General features: G+C 60.1%; 1 protein-coding gene across 1 annotated transcript; it reads right to left on the bottom strand.

Moving 5' to 3' along the window:
- Nucleotides 1-307: 307 nt before the first annotated feature.
- Nucleotides 308-14,925, bottom strand: LOC311169031 (GTPase IMAP family member 8-like; the record flags this gene model as incomplete). Its single annotated transcript, XM_084230727.1, has 7 exons — nt 308-408; nt 505-685; nt 5,197-5,759; nt 7,911-8,522; nt 9,743-9,788; nt 11,099-11,786; nt 14,858-14,925. The coding sequence occupies 7 exons, from the start codon at nt 14,923-14,925 to the stop codon at nt 308-310; spliced, it is 2,259 nt and encodes a 752-aa protein (XP_084086853.1).
- Nucleotides 14,926-16,906: the final 1,981 nt, after the last annotated feature.

Genomic DNA, 16,906 nt, shown 5'->3' with positions numbered 1-16,906 from the left:
GGCAGCATGTGGCGCTGCGTTAGGTCACATATGACACGTGCGTTGACTGTCAAGAGACCGAGGTTTTGTATCATCCCGGGACCTCAGACACATCAGGGAGTGGCTGGGAAGATTCCTGAAAGCAAGGGTGCACCCTCTTTTATTAGAATAAATCCCCTTCAGCTGGAATTCACAGCTCTGGGGTCTACGCTCTCCCGGTGACTTGGTCATAATGAGCACAGCCCCGCTACGGGGCCCAGGCAAGAGTCGAGCTGCCTGCGACCCCCAACGACCCATCACCGTGACTTCCATTCTAACCAAACCTCAGTCAGAGCCACGGGGCCTGCTGCTGCCTCTGGGGCTGGGACACCTGGAGCCGCTTCTCCTGAGGCAGCTCCTCCCACCTGTACGGCATCAGGGCCTCGTGGCCTGGAGTCAGGGAGGTGCAGGTGAGGGGGGCGTGACCCAGACATGTTTCCACACCAGCTGCCGGGGAAGGGGCGTGGAGCTCAGGGTGGGTGTTACCGACCAGGATGGACTCTGCACTGCGTCCCTCTCCCGGCACGAGGACCGCGGGTGACGAGAGGCAGAAACAGGCCACTCGAGGCAGGTTTTCGGATGCGCTGTTTGACGGGATCTGCCACTGCTGCAGCCGTCCTGGGTGGGCCAGCTGTGAGGAGCCTCGGGGAGCCCCGTCAGCACCCCACTGTGAGAGACAGGCCAGCCGCCCCCTGCTGCAGGAGAAGCCATCAAGAGTGTGACATGGGAGGGCAGATGATAGACCTTTGCCAAAAACAGTCTCCACACATTCATAAATGAGGCCCAAGTTTGCAAAACAGGAAGGCCAGCATGAGAGACCTTCTCTCAGTCAACATCCGGAAATGGGAAATATCGGGAACCAGAGAAACTGGAAGCAGTCGGGGGACTGAGATAACCAGCAGACGCTGACAAACGACGGGCACACAAGTGGGACAACACTAGAAAGACGCCTCTGCCTGGCGCCAGGAGACTCGGCGCTGGGCCTTCTAAACAGGGACAGGTGACGGCGCCGGAGAGAAGCCAAACGATCCTTCTGGTCAGCCCGACCCTGGGCATCTCGGGTGCACATTTGAGGCTCACCTCTACTGTGTCCACAGCTCTGGGCCTGTGGCAAGATGTTTAATGTTTCTTAAGTCACATAAATCCTAGGCAGGAAACAAGTTTTTTGTTTTAGCCAAAAAAAGAAAAGAATTCTGGGATGTGAGGACAGTCGGAGGCTGAGGGAGCCGCCATCGCTGCTGAGGGCCGGGACCTGACAGGCAGACCCCAGCGTGTCCCCAGGTGAGGGGAGGGAGACAGCCCCGCACAGAGCTGGGCCCGGACCCCACGCCCCGGGAGCTCCCGGGACAGTTTCTGAGAGTGAGGAAGAAAGGAGAGACCAAGCACGAGTCATCGCGTGAGGACGCCAGGCTTTACATAAAAGCGAAAGCTGCCTGTCGGGCTGTCAGAGTCACAGGCTGAAGCAGGAAGGCGACTCCAGAGGAGGAAACAGAACCAGCTGGGGAAGAAATGAAGGGCACGGGCCGCCCCGGTGGTGCAGTGGGTTGAGAGCCGTGCTGTGAAGCTGTCCGCAGCCTCCGCAGCGCAGATTCTATCCCAGCCGGCCAGGGAGCTGCCCACATGGCGCGGCAGACCTCTCCTGTCTCCCCGCTGCTCCCCTCAGCAGTGTTTTCCATTGTTCTGCTATTCTACTCCCCACTCTGTCTCTGGGGATTCTCTCGCCCTCCTGTGCCTCTGGCCTCTACCCCAGTTCTTGTATAAATAAATAAATAAATCTTAAAAAAAGTGAAAGATAATTTAAAAAAGAAAAGAAAAGAAGGGGACCCCGGAACCCAGGGGGGATGGGGGGGCTCTGCACTCTGACCTGTTGTTTGACCAAATTTCACCCAGCCCCAAGGAACAGCGTGCTCAGGTGATTTCAGCTTCAGGTGACGCAGCCTCTTGAAAGACAAAACACCCTGCGGGGGCTGTGGGGCAGCACGTGGGCCAGCAGGGGCCATCATCATCGGGCCTCACGCTGTGTGTCCCCCGGGTCAGGAAGGGGTCACGCTGCCCCCACAGGGAGGGCGGCCTGGGGAGGAGGGTGAGCAGGACGTGCTGCGGGACCCACCTTGTTGTCACCAATAGGCTGAGCCATCCGGGGCTGCTCTGGGAAGGCGCTCAGGCCCCGGCTGTCTGGAGGCCGCTCCACCCCCAGGGAGAGCGGGAGGGGACACCCCACGCCACGGGGAGGACGCAGCACCGCGGAGAAGGCCCCGCAGCCCGTGGCATGAACGGTCGCCGTGACAGCCGGACCGTGGGGGGATTTTGGGATTTTCCGTCTTTGTAGTCAGGAAACTTTCATCTTCACAGTCAGGCTAATGTGGCCGCAGAAGCCGCTGTCCCCGAGGTGGGTCTCAGCGCAGGGGGGAGGGAAGAGGGAGGGAGAGGGAGGGGGGAGCAGGCAGGGGCCTGGGGAGAGGCCGAGGCTGGAGGGAGGCCCGGGGAGAACAGGCGACACGAGCTTCACGCGGGAGTGGTCAGCGGTGCTGAGCAAGGAGAGGCCTCTCCTGGACGTGCGCCTCACCCTCTCGTCCGAGGACGTGGGACCCCGGGGACCCCACCTGGCACAGGCGCACGGCACGCGGGTCTCCCTGCTCGGCCCTGCGGACACTCTGGGCGTGGGCTACTCTGCGCGGAGGCTCCCTGGGCGGTGCAGACTGGCCGCCCCGGCCCGGCCCGGGCCTCTGCCCACGCCTGTGGGCCGCACCCTCCCCCGTGGGAACAGCCCAACATGTCTCCAGGGTCGCCCTGTCCCTTGTGGGCAACATCGCCCCAGCTGGGGCCCATCCCCTGGCGCCAGGGCTGTCACACGGGACAGGAGGAGGAGCGGCCGGTGGCTGGTGGCCGCGGTCAGACACGCACGCTCCCGAGGGCTGATGCTCAACCCAGGGCCCCGGCCCGGACAGGGGCCCCAGTGAGGACGCCGCCCACACCCCGGGACGGGGCCGAAGGACACAAGGGCTGGGAACCCGAGGTGGGAGAAGCAGGAGAAAGTCCCGTTGAGTCCTGACCTGTGACCCTCCCCCGGCACCTGGGCGCCCCGGGACAGTCAGCAGGAGAGAAAAGCAGGGTCATCGGGGAGGGGGGCGGTCATTAACCCCGGTCAGCAGAGGAAAAGTGACTGCGACACAAATAGGGGCCCGGAGGGAACGGAGCCCCCTCGGCCATCTCTGGGACGCCCCTGCCCAACGGCAGCTGAGAGTGGGGGGTAGCCACCCCCGTCTCAGGAGGGGGAGCTCAGCAGGTCTCAGATCCCTCGGGCATGAGGGTTCCGGTCCCCAACAGGGAGGGACTGAGCTGGACAGAAAGAGCCCAAGGGGAGGAGCTGAGGGGGGAGGCGGACGGGGAGCACCAGCGGCAGCCGGGAGCGAGGCAGCGCCACAGCCGGGGCTCATCCAGAACCTTCCTCTTCTGGGCCCCCAGGGGGAGAGCCCAGTGCAGCCCGAGGGCCTCCCCCACACACAGACGGAGACGCGGACCTGCTGGCTGGGGAGGCGCTCACGGAGAATTTGTCTTTATTATTTCATTCACCTGAATGTTTTTACCTACGTTATGTTTAACATTATGGTAAAACATGACACTTGCCAGGATCTGTCGCAGTGAGGGTTGCGTAGAGAACAAGAGAACAAAGGTGACAAGCTGTGCTTTTCCTCACGGGCTCATCTGGAAGGTTTACCTGACGCTTTCACAAATAAACATCACGTGGGACCCACCTTCATTACGTGCAGTGTTGACACTGCCGCCCTCCACCCCACATCCCCTGGAGAAGGTTCTGGCTCCTCATCACCCACCCGGCAGCTCTCAGCATCCTGTGCTCAGCTGTGGGTGGGGCCCACCTTCACCCTGTGTGTGGAGGGGCCCCCGGAGCCAGACAGAGGGGGTGAGGCCAGGGTGTCAATGCCCCCCGGCCTGTTAGACGGGAGGCACCTCACTCCCCAGAGCGGGGAGCTCATTGTTCCTTGAGTTTCACCCTAATTCCCAGCTTCTGGGACTTTTTTTTTTTAAGATTTATTTGTTTATTTGTACAAAAACCGGGGTACAGACCAGATGTGCGGGAGGGTGAGAGGATTCACCAGAGACAGAGCGGGGAGCAGAACGGGCAGACTGGCGAAATACACTGCTGAGGGGAGCAGTGGGCGAGACAGGACAGGTCTGCTGCGCCATGTGGGACCCTCACCCAGCCGGCTGGCATCGAACTGGCGCTGCAGAGGCTACGGACAGCTTCAAAGCGCAGCGCTCAACCGCCCGCACCACCAGGGGAGGCCCAGCTTCCAGGACTTTAAAAGAGAGAAAAGCACAAAGGTGTTTCCAATGATCTGGTGGAAATCTAGAATTACATTAGAATTTTGGAACTTGGGCCTCCCTGGTGGCGCAAGGGGTTAAGACACAATCTATGAAGCAATCCACAGCCACTGCAGCGCCAGTTCGATTCCCAGCCAGGGAGCTACCCACATAGCGCAGCAGACCTTTCCTGTCTCGCCTGCTACTCCCTTCAGCAGTGGATTTCAGTCAATCTGCCTGTTCTGTTCCCCACTCTGTCTCTGGTGAGTCCTCTCACTCCCCCCCCCCCCACACCTCTGGCCTGTACCCCAGCTCTTGTGTACATCAATAAATAAATCTTTTTTTAAAAAATAAAATATAAAAAATTTTGGTAAGATTGTCTCACTGTGACAACCACCCCTATCTGGGGCCCCGCTCTCATGTGGCTGCTCCCTGACCTCAGCTACCTCCACCTGGGCCCTGCCCGTCCTGACACCAGTCGACCCACACAGCTGATGCGAGCTGGTGGCTTGGAGCTGACCCACCACCAGCCTCATCTCTGAAGCCTCTCCGGAGGCTTGATTTTATTCCTTCTTCCCTCTCTGACCCCCTGCCATCTGGCGTGTTTTGCCTGAAGCATCATAGGTGAGAGACATTTGCTTCTCCAGCCCCAAGAGTCAAGGGCCTCACCGAACCCCCATCCTCTGTCCCCTAGACTGTCTCTGATTTAAAGTGACCGCCAGGCATTCTGGAGGCTTGAGCTTTCAAGAAATCCTGGAAAATCTTCCAGGTTGGGAGCTTGGGCTTCTCCAGAGCCTTTTGAATGTTCCTGCTGACGCTCTCCCACTCAAGCGGGTACCCCCCGTGGTCCCTCACCAGCGCGTTGGCCATGTTCAAAAGGCCCCTCACCTGGGCGTCCCCCGCTTGGCCAGTGTCCTTGTTGTTAAATGCACACACCCGCTCCCCACACTTGTCCACGATCTTCCTGAGAGCTTCGTTGTCCGTGCCCCTGATGTACTCCTCGATCGTCCCGTCGCCCAGGTCCTCCTTCCGGGTGAACAGCACGATCATGTGACGCGTCACTTCCCCTCCGAAGATGGCCTCCAGACCCTGCAGGGCCTGTTCATCCCTCTGCGTGAACCGTCCCACCTGGGACACCAGCACCAGAATCTTCTTCCCGTCCTCGCAGCAGGTGAACCAGCGCTGGACCTCCCCCTGCAGCTGTCGGGGATCCCCCTGGGCCCCCAGCACCTGGTCCAGGGCCGGGGTGTCCACCACCACGACCTTCTGCCCTTCCCACAGCCGCGTGCCCTGCCGGCAGGTGGTGGTGACGGGCTGCGCGCGGAGCTGGGAGGGGAAGTCGGGCCGCCCGAGGATGCTGTTCCCCGTCGCGCTCTTCCCGGTCCCGCCGCGCCCCACCAGGAGGAGGCTCAGGGTTGCTGCGGGAGGAAAGGGGAGAGGTGGGTGAGGTGGGCGAGCTGGGCATGCTGTTCCCGGGGACGCCGTGGCTTCCAGCAGGACGCGCAGAGGGCAGGGCCCCAGCTGCTGCTCATCCAGAGCAGGAGGGCTCGTCCCCAGCCGGGCCCGGCTTGGCTTGGTCTCTCCTGGGCTTGTGCACAGACGCGCCACCGCCTCCGTCGCTGGCTCCGCCCGGCCCCTCCCCGGTCCCTCACCTACTCCAGTGACAACCACTGGCTTCTCGCCTCCTCCTGACTCTGCCGCCCGTCTCACCCCCTCGCCTTCCCTGCCGCCACCATGTCTCCCTGTCGCCAGCTGCCCAGGACAGCAAAGCAGCTGGCCCTGGGAGTTACTGCACAGGCCGGGAGACCGTGGAGAGCCAGACACCCGCGGCCGGGTCACCACCCCCGAAGCAGGCCCTGCCGAAAGCCCCTCACGGAGGCCACGCTGAACAGAAGCCAGTCATAGGCACTCGGGCACCACACCAAGGGGCACGGCTGGCACCTGTGTGGATTCACGCTGTGGAGTGGAGCTCCCTGTAAAGGACATTTTGGGGGCACGGAGTTCTCACAACACGGTTGTTGGGGTCCCTCAGGCCTTGGCACGTCTGCTCTGGCCTCTCTCTCCGTTCAGTCTCTTCTGTGATGAGAATCTCAATCACGGATCTTCCCTAAGTGACTGTTCCTGCCTCCACACCGGGAGGAAAGCCCGTCGGGCTCTTCCCTGAAGGGACATCAGTGACCGGCTCCCCTGAAGGCATCTCCTGACTCAGGCTGACAGGCCACAGAGCCGGCTGACCGCCACATGCCACACATCTCGGCCACGGCCTCCGGCCCTCCCGAGGGCGCAGTTCTCCAGCTCCCTGGGGCCTGGTCTGACCCGCAGCCCACTTTACCTGGAGGCGTGACCCCCCACCTTCTCCAGACCAGCCCTGTTGCTCCCCCCTGCCCCAGAGGCAGGCTCAGTCCCACCCAGCTTTCAGCGGCAGGTTCTTTCTAGAAGTCCAAGCTCTATGCATTGTCCAGGACTATTTCTACCCGGGCTATGTCCACTCAGCCCCGCCTGCTTCCCACGTGGACACACGTCCGTAAGAGGCGCCCTGCCCGCCCCCATGCACACTGTGCAAGAGCTTCATACACACCTGCCCCCCGGCCTCGACAGTCTCCCCTGCGGGATACTGGGAGCAGGAGGGACCGGGTGGGCGAGGCTGGGCGGGAGCCTCTCGCGGGGGGACAAGGACAAGAAGCACACGGGGCTGGGCACTTGGGCTTAGGCAGTAACTGGCGACCACCCCATATAAAGCCCCCCGGGCCCCCAAGGGGAGGCTCAGCTCCGGCCCTTGTCCCATCAGCACGGCCCCCTCCAGCAGAGAAGAGAGGAGAGAAACACGAGAATGACAGAGTCAGGAGAGGGCGAGAGACACCGTGGGGGAAACAGGAGATGGGAAAGGTCCCCTCCAGATGACGGAAGCACCTACAAGTGGGGGAGCAGGAGTGTGCGGTGGAAGCACCACCCCGGGCTCCCCGGGGTCCTCGGCTGTGCTCACAGTGGGAGAGTTGTTGGACGGCAAGTGGCAAAGCACTGATTTGAAAATCAATGGCCCCAAATATCAGTGCTTTTGGGGTCACTGCGATGTAGGAGGTGGAAATTTTAGGGCACTTAGCCCTGGACCCGAAGAGTCTCCGTGTGGTCAGGAGGAGGCTGGATATGGAGAAGGCGCTCTCTGGCCATTCCTCAGTGACGACCGGGTGCTTGCCTCTAACAGGGGTTTGGAATTTTTAACCCATTTGGCCATAGAATTGAAGGTCGCCCCTGCAGGTGATGATCACGCGCACCCCGCAGCCTCTGCGAGTCCCCACGCCAAGGGACCGCAAGGAAAACTTGAGAAGATGAATAAAAAGTCAGCTGGAGACCCGCGCCACCCAGGAGGGATGGGGGTGATGGGAAGGACTCGGGACCCGGTGTTGGGGCGTCCTGGAGGGCACAGAGCCGCGGGAAACCACCGGGCAGGAGAGAGAAAACCCTGGAAAGTTCCCCACAGGACGCCCGCCCGTCCTCGCCAGCCTCTCCTTGCCCCCCGGGATGGGAAGGGCTCCGGGGCCTACCCCCCGCGAGCCTGTCCCAGTGCTCACCTTCCCCCGTGAAGGTGCAAGGCCGGCCTTGGTGCTGCGCCACCGAGTCCAGGATGCGCCCCAGGACCTCGTCCACCTGGCGCTCCTCGGCCGCGCCCGCGGCTCTGCAGTCGGAGACAACCCAGCGGCGGCTACACTTGTCGAGGAGCGCCTGCAGCGCTCGGCCTGCGGTCTCCAAGACTGTGGCTGCGTCCTGCGGCCCGAGGTCCTCTCCCCTGGTGAAGAGGACGGTCATGTGCTCCGTGACCTCGTCCCCAAAGCAGCGCTGGAGGGCCGCGAGCACGGCCTCGTCGCGCCAGGAGAAGGAGCCCAGCGGGGTCACCAGCAGGACGGCGTGGGGGCCCTCGGAGGCGAGCCCCAGCAGCTGCGACTTGATGTCCGGGCAGGAGGAGACGTCTGGGGCGTCGATGATCAGGAGTTTCCTGCCTCCCCAGACCCTGCTCGCGGCCTGACAGCTCCGGGTCACGGGCTCGTAGCTCAGCCTGGCCGGGAAGGCGTGCCTGCGCAGAAGGCGGTTCCCCGCCGCGCTCTTCCCCGCGCCCCGCTTGCCCACGAGCAGCACCCTCAGCTCCGGCGGCTCGGCGCCCGGCTCGCCTCCCGCGGCCTGCAGCCCTGCGGACACAAGGACGCGCTCAGAGTCTGTCCCTGCGCGGGACCCTGGAGACGAGGACGGGGTTATGATTCCCAGTGGACCCCGCGGAAGGACCGTGCGGGCCAAGCCTCGAGATTGCCCAGGAACGCGAGAATGTGCGCCTTGGCCTTCACCCTTCTCAGGGCCCCTCTCCCTGGCTGCCAGAGGGGACCCGAGGGCGGACGTCCGTGGCTGGACGGGCCAGGGTGAGTCTGGGCTCACGGTGCTCGCGGTGGCTGCTCAGGCGGCAGCTGCTACTCAGCGAGTCAGGACAAAGCACCAGCTGCGACTCGCAACTCAGTGGGCCTGGAAAACTCGCGAGTGAAGGAACCAGACCAAGTGCACACCTGGGCTCCTCACGTGGGGGTCATCAGGCAGTGCAGCGTCTACAGGGAGGGAAGTCTGGAGAGAGGGCTCCCTGGGGAGGGCCAGCGGGACCCCCAGGGCTGGAAATGCCACGTCTGGAAATTCTACAGTCCCAAGTGTAGACTTATCAGGGTCCTGGCGCCACAGGGTCACAGTGTCCACATCTCACCCCTGTGTGTCACCTCCAGGTGACCGTGCAAACCACACTATGGACCGTCCCCCACCCACCCAGGACATAATGTCAGTTGCAATTATCATAACTTTGATTTTAATCATTATTCTGGAATATTCCATGTGATAGAGACCTCATCTGTCTTATTAGATGCTGATTCACTTCTGGCTCAGAGCTGGCCCAGACCAGCCTGCAGGCTCCTCAGGAAAGGATGCCTGCGCTAGCTGCGTGTGCTCCTCCTATGGACCGAATCACACTCCCTAAAACCCCTAAACAGGAGGAAGGCCATGCCATGGGGGGCTGTATCCTTACTAGCACCCCTCACCTGGAGACTCCTAGCCCAGGGCTCTCCCTGGAGGGGTGACCACAGCTTTCCCCACAGGAGGCCAAACCTGGGTGGTCCCGGGACCAGGTTCAGGAAGAGGCTCAGTCAGGAAAGAAACCACGAAAGGCAGATCCAGCTCCATGACACCCACCCCAGGACCTTTGCCTGTGCTGCCCCTACGATGTGGGAGGCATTTCCTGGGGGACAGGCTGTGGCAGGGCCTCAGCCAGGTCTTGGGGTGCAGCTTTGTTCTGACTTATCAAGCTCATTTTCCCACCTCACTTCGATGCAGGTGCAAGAATACAGATGTGAGCTTAACATAGAAAGGATCTTCCTACCGTGTGGACTGTCTCCTTTCTGGGGTGCAGGTTCAGCCACAGGATCCTAGAAGTGAAGGGGGAGAATGAGTCTCACAGATATGGGTGCACCACAGGGGGGACAGGATGAGGCCTCCAGGCCTCAATGGCCCTTGTAGACCTGTCCAGAATCAGTGCTGTCACCCCACTGCTGCTTTGGGAGACCCCCCAGAAAGTGAGAAGGACCTTGTTCTCCCACAGAGGGACCCTACATGTGCCGTCGATCCAAGGCATTTTTCCTGAAGCTTCTCTAACTGTACTCCTACCGTTACGGCAATTCCTTGGAGAAACTAGGCAGCACTCAGAGAGGTGGAGAGGGGAGATTTAGTCGTCTCCCCTGTGGGCTCAGTGGGAGGCTCCCAAAAGACTGAGCCCTGAATAGCAGGAATGGTAAAGTTTTTTGTTTTGTTTTTTTTTAAAGATTTATTTATTTATACAAGCACTGGGTGCAGTCAGAAGCGCGGGAGGGTGAGAGAATTCACCAGAGCCAGAGCGGGGAGCAGAGCAGGCAGAAGGACCGAAGTACACTGCTGAGGGGAGCAGCGGGCGGCAGGAGAGGTCTGCGCGCCATGTGGGACCCTCCTCTGGTGGCCGGGGAGCAGCCGGGGATCGAACTGGTGCTGCAGAGGCTGCGGGCAGCTTCACAACCCAGCGCTCAACTGCTGCGCCACCGGGGAGGCCCAGGAATGGTAAAGTTTTATAGTTTTTGTGCGGAAGCTGTCTATGCTTGAGGGACAGCTGGCAGCATGGGATATGTGGAAGCTTTTCCAGTTTGAATTTATCGGGAACTTTTCAGAGCACCAGAAGGGCATCATGGTGACAGCGATCATGGAGAATGACCAGAGTTCCAAGAGCTTCTAGACTCCCTGGAAGGAGACACTGACGTCTGTGGACCTCAACTCAGTCACTAGTTAGGACACTGTTGGCCACAGGGGAGCTCTAACACATACTAATGTGGGGTCACGCCAGGAGAGAGTGTGGGGCCTTGTAGCTGAGCTAGAACATGCCACAAGAGGCCAAGGTCCAGAGGGCATTAGAGGGGCCCTGACTTTCTAGGGCAGCCAGAAAGAGGGAGAGAAACAAGAAGAGGTCATTTCACTGACCCAGAGGAAGAGAGAATGGAGCCCATCCATGCGCTGCCAGGAGGGTATGAGAGAAGGACTCAGCTGCATCCATGAATTAAAGGGTGACGCAAGAGCCTGCCATCTGCCCCCCCCATGGTGGTGCGTGTCCCCTCCAGGATGCACCCACACAGCACACAGTGCCCACTGCCCTGGCTCCTGCCCCCTCCAGCCACTGCGAGGGGGTCAGAGGCCTGGGAGGCCTGACGGTCCTCACCTGGGGTCCACTGCAGGCGGCGCTGACCTTCAGGCAACAAGGGTCCGCTCTGTCGCCCACCAAGCGCAGGAGCTCCCGCAGCTGGCTGGCCCGCTCCTCCTCGCCGCCCTTGTTGTTGAAGGCGCAGTACCGGCGGCCGTAGCCTCTAACCAGCTCTCTGAGACCGTCCGGGGCGTCACGCTCCACGTACTCTGTCAGGGAGGCCTCCCCCAGCTCGTCCTTGCGCGTGAAGACCACCAGGGCGCGCTCCCTGACCTCCGCCCCAAACGCCTCCCAGACGCCCCTCGCCATCGCTGCGTCCTCGGCTGTGAAGTGGCCGATGGGGATGACCAGCAGCAGCGCGTGGACGCCGCCCGCGCAGAGCTCCACGCAGCGCTCCAGGTGGCCGCGCCGGGCTTGGGGGTCCCACGGCGGGGAGAACAGGGCCGGGGTGTCGATGACCACCAGCCACCTCCCTCCTGTGGTCCGGCACTCGCGCTGGCACGCCCTGGTCACCTGCTGCGCGCTGAACTTGGACGTGAACACGGCTTTGCCCAGAAGGCTGTTCCCCGTGGCGCTTTTTCCTGCACCGCGTTTCCCCAGGAGCAGCAGCCTCAGCTCTGGTGGGGCGCCCCCCAGCTGCGGGCCGCGCTTGGGTCTTGCGCTGTCGGGGATCCTGCTCTCAGGACTTGGGGTGCTCTGGCTGGTGCTACGGGAACAAGAGCAGTGTGTGAGTGCCGGGAACTTCCTGTCTTCTCTGTCTTTTCTTTTTTTAAAGATTTATTTATTTATGCATACAAGAGCTGGGGCATAGGCCAGAGATGCGGGGGTTGAGAGGATCCACCAGAGACAGAGTGGGGAACAGAACAGGCAGACCAACAGAAAAACACTGCTGAGGGGAGCAGCGGGTAAGACAGGAGAGGTCTGCCGCACCATGTGGGTAGCTCCCTGGCCTGCCCGGGATTGAAATCATGCTTCAGAGGCTGCAGATTGCTTCATGGTGCTGGTGCTTAACCCCTTGCGCCACCAGGGAGGCCCTTCTCTGTCTTATCTGTGGCTTGCAGCCCAAGATGCCTTCCAACTTTCAGTGTTGAAAGAAATATCATAACTGAGATACGATGGTCATTAAGATAATGGTCAGAGGTGCGGGGGGGTGAGAGGACTCACCAGAGACAGAGCGGGGAACAGAACAGGCAGATCTACTGAAACACACTGCTGAGGGGAGCAGCGGTGAGACAGGAGGGTCTGCTGTGCCGTGTGGGTATCTCCCTGGCTGGGGATCTGACTGGGGCTAACTTAGCTGGGATAGAGCTGAGACTTAATTAACCCCTTGGTCATCAGGGAAGCCCTGGTCAGACTTTTATTTTATTTTTTTTTTTTAAAGAGGCATGCATTTTTATTTATTTATGATTTATTTATTTGTTTGTTTTGTTTATACAAGCACTGGGTACAGTCAGAAGCGCGGGAGGGTGAGAGAATTCACCAGAGCCAGAGCGGGGAGCAGAGCAGGCAGAAGGACCGAAGTACACTGCTGAGGGGAGCAGCGGGCGGCAGGAGAGGTCTGCGCGCCATGTGGGACCCTCCTCTGGTGGCCGGGGAGCAGCCGGGGATCGAACCGGCACTGCAGAGGCTGCGGGCAGCTTCGCAACCCAGCGCTCAACCGTTGCGCCACCGGGGAGGCCCTGGTCAGACTTTTAAATAGAGATTTCTGGGCCCAGCCCGCACCTGCCCAATCAGAACCTCAAAGGGAGGTGCCTAGAAATTGGTTTTTACCCAAGTAGCTGTCATGGTTGGACAAATTTGGGAAACATTATCCTATAAAGCGCAAAACTGGGAATCTACATCTGTGCAGCTGTGTACAGGAAACCCTGAGATACTGTCTCAGGAGCAAAATAAAATGTGTTCCTCTCCCCAGAGCTGGCTGCACCTCACACCTCCGCCCGCCTTTAGACGCTCAACTTTCAGAGCTTCTGGGCCACAGACTAGACTGAGATGCCTCACCTGGAGGCTCCACGGCACCTGTGGGAGCACAGCCCAGTTTATGAAACCCTCACAAGGTGCCCCCTTTGACAGGCAGCCCTCCAGGCTCCAGGGAGATGGAAAATCCCCCAGGTCAGTGCCCACCATCTGCCGGTCTCTCTCTCCAACCCCAGGATCCTTCTCGTCCCCTGACTAAGAGACTAACAACAATGACATGAGGGAGCTGCCAGGTGACCCCCAGACACCTCTCCATTAAATAAACACTGGATAGTCTCACGTGCTTGCACTTCAAAGCATGGTTCACAGACCAGAGATGTTGCCAGCAACCGAGGCTGTGTGAGAAATGCAGAGTCTCAGGCCCTGCCAGACCTGCTGAGTCAGCGTCTGTAGTTTACAAGTTCCAGGAGATTCTCCTGAACGTTCAAGGCGGAGAAGCGCTGGTGGGCGACACCTTTAGCTAAAAACTGGGTCCTCACTGGCTCAGCCACACAAGAGCCCAAGTCTCCAGCACCACTGACCCCCAGGCCCTCCCCCCGGCTCTGCCTGACCTGGCGCCCACATCGCCGTGTGCCCATCTGACTCAGTCTGCTCCCGAAGCACAGTCCCTGCACTGCCAACACCAGCACGGCTCGGTTACTGCACTTGAAAATCCGATGGCGTGATCTGAGCAAGCAGGCCCGGCTCTGGGCCAGCCTTGTCATCACGGCTGCTTAACCTTCTCTGGGACTTTTACAACCCGTCACTTTCCCTAGGAAATCCCCCACAGGGCCTGTGGGGCCTGGGGAGGGGGCCTGGGGAGGGGCCTGTGGGGCCTGGGGAGGGGGCTGACAGGGAAGGAAGCAGCTGAAGAAAGGGGGGTGAGCAGCTCTGGCCAGCGTGGCCCTGGAGCAGAGCAGGGGAGCGCGCGGGTCTGAGGAGAGAGAATTTATCTTCCCAGTAAGCGAGGCTGCTCCACGTGGTCCCCATCACAGTGGCCCCAAATGAAAGTCTTTGCTGAACCCCTTGCCGCCCACGACACCATATTGAATGAGCGTCCCCACCCCCCACACTCACAACAGCCCAGGGACCATCTTCTCCCAGGCATGGAGCAAAAACTTTTTAAGGCCCAAAGGGAACCCAAATGCCCCTTCCCTCCCTCTCTCCTTGACACCCCCAGGCCCCTCTGACGCGTCCTTGGTCACCCCAGAGACACAGCAGAGGGACAGAGAGAGAGAGATTTCTCTGCAGACACAGGTGGAGACTCCACAGGCAGCCTCCGCGCGTGTGTGCGCTCCTAGCTCTCTCTCCCTCTTCCTCTCTCTCTCTCTCCCTCTCTCTCTCTCTCTCCCTCTCCCCCTCTCTTCCTCTCCCCTTCTCTCTCTCTGCCCTGGCTGGGGAGGTTCACCCCTGCCCAGCAGGGGAGGCAGCAGCAGCAAGAGGGGACTGTCAGGAACGGGGTGTTGGAAATCAACCTCAAGACGGCCAGTCCCTGCCCCCTTCTTACTGCTCCCCCCCCTCCCCCCAGCACACCAGGCCCAGTGACTCCCCTGAGCCCCCCTCGCTGCCCCAGGACCCTCTGCGGCAGGGCTCCGGGCCGGAGCCGAACCCTCCTGCCCGTCCACACCTCCTCTCGCAGCCCGGGAGGGGGTCGCGCCCTCCAGACACGCCGGCCCGGGCAGTCTGCTGGCTGCTGGCGGGGCTCCCCAGGGCTGTGCGCCCTGCGCCCCACCTCAGACCTGCCGCCCCAGCGGGGCGCCCCGCCACGCCCCAGAGTCCAGCCCTGCAGGTGGCCAAGCCCCCCCCCCCCAGGGCTGGCCGTACCTGGGAGCGGGCGCCCGGGCTGTGGCGGCCGCAGTGTCCCCGCGGGGCCCCGGCTCCCCGGGCTCCATGGCGCGCGGGAGGGAGCGGGAGGCGGCGGGATGGCTCCGCGCGGCCGTCTGCGCGGGAAGAGGCTCCCGACCCGGCTCCGGCTCCGAGGCCCTGGGGGGAGCTGGCGGGGGGCAGCTCCGGGAGCACCGGCCCGAGGGGCGCTGGTGGAGACGCGCAGCTCTTCCCCTTCCGCGGGAGCCGCCCTCTGGGGTTCAGCCCGCCCCGCCGGGCTGCGGCTGCTGACGAGGACGGTGGGCGGACTGCGGAAGCTGGGGAGCCTGGAGGACCGGGGGCTCGAGGTCCCGAGGGCTTGGGGCTGGGAGGATGGAATGGGGGGCTAGGGAGCCCTGGGGGCTTAGGGGCTTGGGGCTACACCTTGGTGGGAAAATTGACAAAGCCGCTCCCATCCCCCACTCTAGTGGCCATCCCCCCAAAAAGGCTGAACTCCAGGAAGAGTCCTGACCCCACCCGCCTTGGGCACTAGGTCCAGTCACATCAATTTTTTTTTTAGATTTATTTATTTATGCATACAAATGCTGGGGTGTAGACCAGAGGTGCGGGAGGGGAGAGGATTCACCAGAGAGAGTGGGGAACAGAACAGGCAGATCCACAGAAATCCACTGCTGAGGGGAGCAGCGGGGAGACAGGAGAGATCTGCTGTGCCACGCGGGTAGCTCCCTGGCCAGGGCTCGAACTCGTGCTGCCGTGACTGGCGGCAGCTTGATCGCGCTGTCTTTCACCCCTGCACCATCAAATCAATTCTTCAAGTGACCAGACCAAGCCTTCCCCAGTCAGCGTGGCTCATCCTGGGTGTCACTGGCAGAAGTGGAGGTCAGCTCAAGGGCAAGTTACAGGCGGGTGGGATATCATCTCCCCTAAATAGAGGAGACGGTGAACAGAGTTAAGAAAAAACTCATCTTCCAGAAAATTGAGAAAACAAATGTTCCAAGAACATTTTATGAGGCCAACATCACTCTGATACCAAACACAGAAAACCCCTTCAACTACACACCAGCCTCCCCAGTGAACACAGAGGTAAAAACCCTCAATAAAATCTTGACAAGCCGAAGAAAGCATCACACAGACCACCCGCTCTGACCATGTGGGATTCACACCAGGACACGAGGTTGGCTCAGCATCTGAACATCAATGTAATTCACCACATCAACAAAGAGAAAGATACAAACCATAGGATCAGAACAATAGATGCAGAGACATCATTTGATAAGATTCAACATGCACTTATGATAATAAAAAAAAAAAACCTTGGAAAACTGGAGGGAAATGTGACATATCTAAACATAACAAGAGCCATTTAGGACAGGCCACGCTAACCACTCTTAATGGTGAGAAGCTGGAAGCTTTTCCACTAAGATCTGGTGCAAGACACACATGGTGTTAAAAGTCCTAGCTAGAGCGATGAGCCAAGAGAGGGAGATAAAAGGAATCCAAACTGGGAAAAAGAAAGTAAAACTCTCATTATTTGTAACAATGTGATAATATACACACAAAGCCCTGAAGAGTCTACTGAAAAACTCATTGAAATAATGAGTGGCAGGGCCTCCCTGGTGGTGCAAAGGGTTAAGACACAACCTATGAAGCTGTCTGCAGTCACTGCAGCACCAGTTCAATCCCCGGCCAGGGAGCTACCCACATGGCACAGCAGACCCCTCCTGTCTACCCGCAGCTCCCCTCAGCAGGGGATTTTAGTAGATCGTCCTGTTCTGTCCCCACTCTGTCTCTGGTGAATTCTCTCACCCCCCCCCCCACACACACACACCCCCCCTCTGGCCTGTACCGCAGTTCTTGTATGCATAAATAAATGAATCTTTAAAAAAATAAAGAAATAAGTGACGGGTTACAAAATCAGTACAGAAAAATAATTGCCTTTCTCTATGCAGACACTGAGCTAGCAGAGGGGGAATTAAGAAAATGATCCCATTTACAATCACACCAAAATAAAAAAAAAATTTAAAAACCTCGGAGTAAACCTAACAAAGA

The sequence above is a fragment of the Talpa europaea genome, assembly GCF_964194135.1.
Source record: "Talpa europaea genome assembly, chromosome: 3".
Classification (NCBI taxonomy): domain Eukaryota; kingdom Metazoa; phylum Chordata; class Mammalia; order Eulipotyphla; family Talpidae; genus Talpa; species Talpa europaea.
This window is presented reverse-complemented; position numbering and strand designations above follow the sequence as displayed.